Genomic DNA, 4,166 nt, shown 5'->3' on the forward strand with positions numbered 1-4,166 from the left:
TCAATTTGATCACCTCCAGGTCAGCGTCTAGTTTCAGCAGGGCCTCGAGCAAAGCTTCATGGTACATTACATCATTAAGATCCACTGTCCTATCACAGAGACATTAGGTATGGGACAATTGAAACTCATGACCTTAGCCTAGCCAATAAATTCAAATTCCCTGAAAAGGAGCAAGAAGAAAGGGCCCGTGTTTGCTCTCTGCTGAGATTCTTGTCTCTCGGGAGCTTATCACTGATCATCAGATAGGAAGGTTGAAAATGTGGAGGTAAGAGAAGTCTGGATCATATACCACGTCAAATAAAAACGTCTCAAATCCTGTGATGGAGCATTCTCTGTAGTCTCAATTCTTAGGAGGTAGAGACAGGAGAGTCAGGGGTTCAAGGCCAGCCCCAGCAGCCTAAGACCCTGCTAAAAATACCCAAACGATTCCAGATCTCTTGCGAGAGGAGTCTACCAGGTTTTATGGTACTTCAGCTCAGAGATGGGTCTGTGGTTGTGGAGATTCCAGATCTCTTGTGAGAGGAGTCTACCAGGTTTTATGGTACTTCAGCTCAGAGATGGGTCTGTGGTTGTGGGGATTCCAGATCTCTTGTGAGAGGAGTCTGACAGGTTTTATGGTACTTCAGCTCAGAGATGGGTCTGTGGTTGTGGAGCTCGCCTCATAGGGATTCTGCACCAGCTTTACACACCGATAAACCATCACCGTTAGAAAGAGAATCAAGAGGACGACAAAGGCAACGGCAAAGCCTTTGTCCACGTCGATAGCGCTGGACGGGCTGGCCTCTTCCATGAGGACACACACCTCTTACTGTCCTCCAGACACAGCTGCCTCCTCAGGGAGAGCTTCAGACTTGCCATATTTCTAGAAAATAAGAACATAAACAAGTTCTTTGGTTTGTGCTTGTGTGTGCCTGCTATTCCTCAGCAGCAGTGTGGAAACTAAAGGGACCAAGGGCTGAAAACTATGATCAAGGTTTATTTATGAGCCAGGCAAGGTGGTGCACACCTTCAATTCCAGCACTCAGGAGGCAGAGTCAGGTGGATCTCCGTGAGTTCAAGGCCAACATGGTCTATATAGCAAGTTCTAGGTCAGCTGGAACTACACAGTGAGACACCATCTCAACAACAAGAACAAAGTCCTCAGTGTTCCAATTCTGTATCCCTCCCTAAGTTTCCTTCTAACTCCTAGGATACCTATTGCAGATAATTTACGGAATTTTTCTTTTTTCACAACAGGATCTCATTGTGTCATTCTGGCTGGCCGTGACCTCATGGAGAACCTCTTGCCTGTGCCTATTGAGTGCTGGGATTAAAGGCTTGCACCAATGTGCCTGGTTTCAATGTTACTTTTTTTTTAATTTTCGAAGATTTTTTAAAAAGTTTTATCTATTTATTTGATTTTTCGAGACAGGGTTGGTTTCTCTGTAGCCCTGACTGTACTGAAACTCACTCTATAGACCAGGGTGGTCTATAGAGATCACTCTGCCTCCTGAGTGCTAGGATTAAAGGTGTGCGCCGCCACTGCCATGCACTACCCATCTGTCTGGCTTATTTCTATTTTTACTTATGTGTACGCCATGTGTGTTTGGTGTCCATGGAAACCAAAAGAGTAAATCATATCCCCTGTGAAGCTCACAGTCATCCAACCAAGGTGCTGGAAACCCCAACTTAGTTCCCCTGGATGAGCAACACGTGTTCTTAGCCATGGAACCATCTCCCTAGGCCTGATTACGGAAATGGATTACAAAAAATGTTGCAGGATCCTGGAGGTGGCAGGCAGCAGAAATGCTGCAGGTCCCCAAGCGGTGGCAGCAGGCCATGTGGTGGCAGGAAGCAGGCCCTGAGAGCAGCCAGTCCCAGGCAGGGACAGCTGCAGGTCTCCGAGTGGTGGCTGGTTTAGGGCAGGGAGACATGTGGCAGGAGGGCAGGAGACAGAGACATGCATAGGCACACCATGCAGAGTGAGGTTGGATATTTATTCAGTGGGTTATGGAGGGGGAAGAGAAAAGGGGAGAAGAGCAGAAGAGAGAGAGAGAGAGAGAGAGAGAGAGAGAGAGAGAGAGAGGAGAAACAGAAGGGGGAAGGGTAGAAGTGGGGAGAGGGAGATGGAAAAGGGAAGGAACTCAGGCTGGAAACTAAAGATCAGCCTGCCTTCAGTAGACAGGGGAGGGAGTGGGCGTGGATTGTCTCTTAAAGAGACAGAAGAGATCATTACAATTATGTTCTCTTAACTCAAAGGGTATTAATTAACATAATATTGTCTTTGTTCTAATCACTGCTTACTATACTGTCATTTTTAGTTCTTGAAAAATCATGTACACCCAGAGATCAATTATTAAAACTTAGTTTATCAGGGCTAAGTTTGATTACCCACCAGACTTAGATGGTGAGAACCCATCACTGGCAATGCCTTAGTTTACAGGACACAGAATAGTCTCTCTGGAGCTGAAATGGAAGACTCTTCCTTGCTGGCTGTCTTTCATGGTGTTGAAAGATGTTATGTAGATTGATGGGGGTTGGGAGAGTTATCAAAAATTGGCTCAGTTGTAAAGAGCATTATTGCTCTTGAAAAGAAACTGAGTTTGGTTCCCAGCACCCACATGGCAAGTGACAACCATCTATAAGTTTGTTTCTGGGGAATCCGACACTGTCTTCTTCTGACCTCTGGAAAATCTAAGCACACATACATATGTATGTATGGTATACATACATACACGCAGGCAAACATTTACACACACTTAAAAAAGTTTGAAATTTTACCCATTTATGAGATCCTATGTACTGTACAACCAAAGCACCAGGTACAGTGCGTTCACTGGTGATAGACTATTATGAGCTGATTGCTCTCTGATTAAACTTGAAACATGTTCCTCAGGAGGGAATTTATGCTTGGTGCTGCAAACCTGGTCAGAATCTCATGTGGGAATGTCATATATCAATCTGTTGATTTCATTGGTTAAGCAATAAAGAAACTGCTTGGCCCTGATAGGTTAAAACATAGGTGGGAAGAGTAAACAGAACAGAATGCTGGGAGGAAGAGGAAGTGAGCTCAGACTCGACAGCTCTCCTCTCTGGAGCAGAGACGACATGCTCCCCTCTCCTGGGCACACATGATGAAGCTCCGACCCAGGATGGACGTAGGCTAGAATCTCCCTGGTAAGCCACCTCGTGGGCTACATAGATTATTAGAAATGGGTTGAGGTTGAAACTAATGGGCCAAGCAATGTTTAAAAGAATATAGTGTCCGTGTAATTATTTCGGGGCATAAGCTAGCCAGGCGGCTGGGGTGCTGGGGACGCAGCCCCGACGCTCATATTACAACAAGAATCCTGCAACTAAAGCCATCAGAGGTCCTAGCATGGACATTACTACCGTTGTTCTGTTAAGTAGACACGTTGTGCCCATCAAACTACTTAAGCATGTTCACGTTCGCAGGTTGTGAAAGACCCTCAGGACCCCCTCAGGACCTGCAGCTGGCCTGTTCCCATGAGAACATCCCGTTTGCTTAGGAGAACAGGATATCTGTGGTTGGCACATGTGCTAAACTTAGAATGTTAGCAGTTTACAAAAGGAACAGTCTCCCCCACACATACATGCTGGACTGCTTATCCTCCTGTGTCCTTGTGAATAATCTTCAAACGTAACTCCATTCTGGGAATTGAGGCAAAGACAACCCACAGATGTTGACTCAGTTTCTGATGTATTGATTTAGTCACTGGACCGAGGTCAGGATGGACCACAGATGCTCCTCTTATCTACCCAATCATGCAGCTCCTCTCCTGTCCTGGAATAGACCAATCACTGCTAGTAACCCTTTGAATAAGCCAATCCAATAAGTTGGAAAACAACCTACAGTTCCCCCCTTGTGTCTGTGGCTTTTTGCTTTAAAAGATGGACTGTAACAGCTATCAGAGGGACTTCATATCCCAAACCTGAAGGGCCCTGTCATGACAGAATAAAAATCCTCTTGCTTTTGCATCAATTGTGGTTATGTGAGTGGTGTCTGGAGCAACTCCTCCCTGATGTTTGGACTTCTATTCCAACATTTGGTGCCTCTCAGCATTGGAAGAAGAAGGCTCGTTTTGCAGTGGTTTGTGGTTACTGCAGACTCATGACTGATTCAAGCGCTGAGCCTGTTTAGTAATCAGTCCTAAAAGTGACCCCTG

The 4,166-nt window shown here is 45.7% G+C and overlaps 1 protein-coding gene across 1 annotated transcript; it reads right to left on the bottom strand.

Moving 5' to 3' along the window:
- Positions 1-622: 622 nt before the first annotated feature.
- On the bottom strand, positions 623-796 carry LOC121450460 (cortexin domain containing 2-like). Its single transcript, XM_041655360.1, has one exon. The coding sequence runs from the start codon at positions 788-790 to the stop codon at positions 623-625; it is 168 nt and encodes a 55-aa protein (XP_041511294.1). The 5' UTR covers positions 791-796.
- Positions 797-4,166: the final 3,370 nt, after the last annotated feature.

This window comes from Microtus oregoni, unplaced genomic scaffold (assembly GCF_018167655.1).
Source record: "Microtus oregoni isolate MIOR12 unplaced genomic scaffold, Mior012 000007F_ref0000211, whole genome shotgun sequence".
NCBI classification, from domain to species: Eukaryota; Metazoa; Chordata; class Mammalia; order Rodentia; family Cricetidae; genus Microtus; species Microtus oregoni.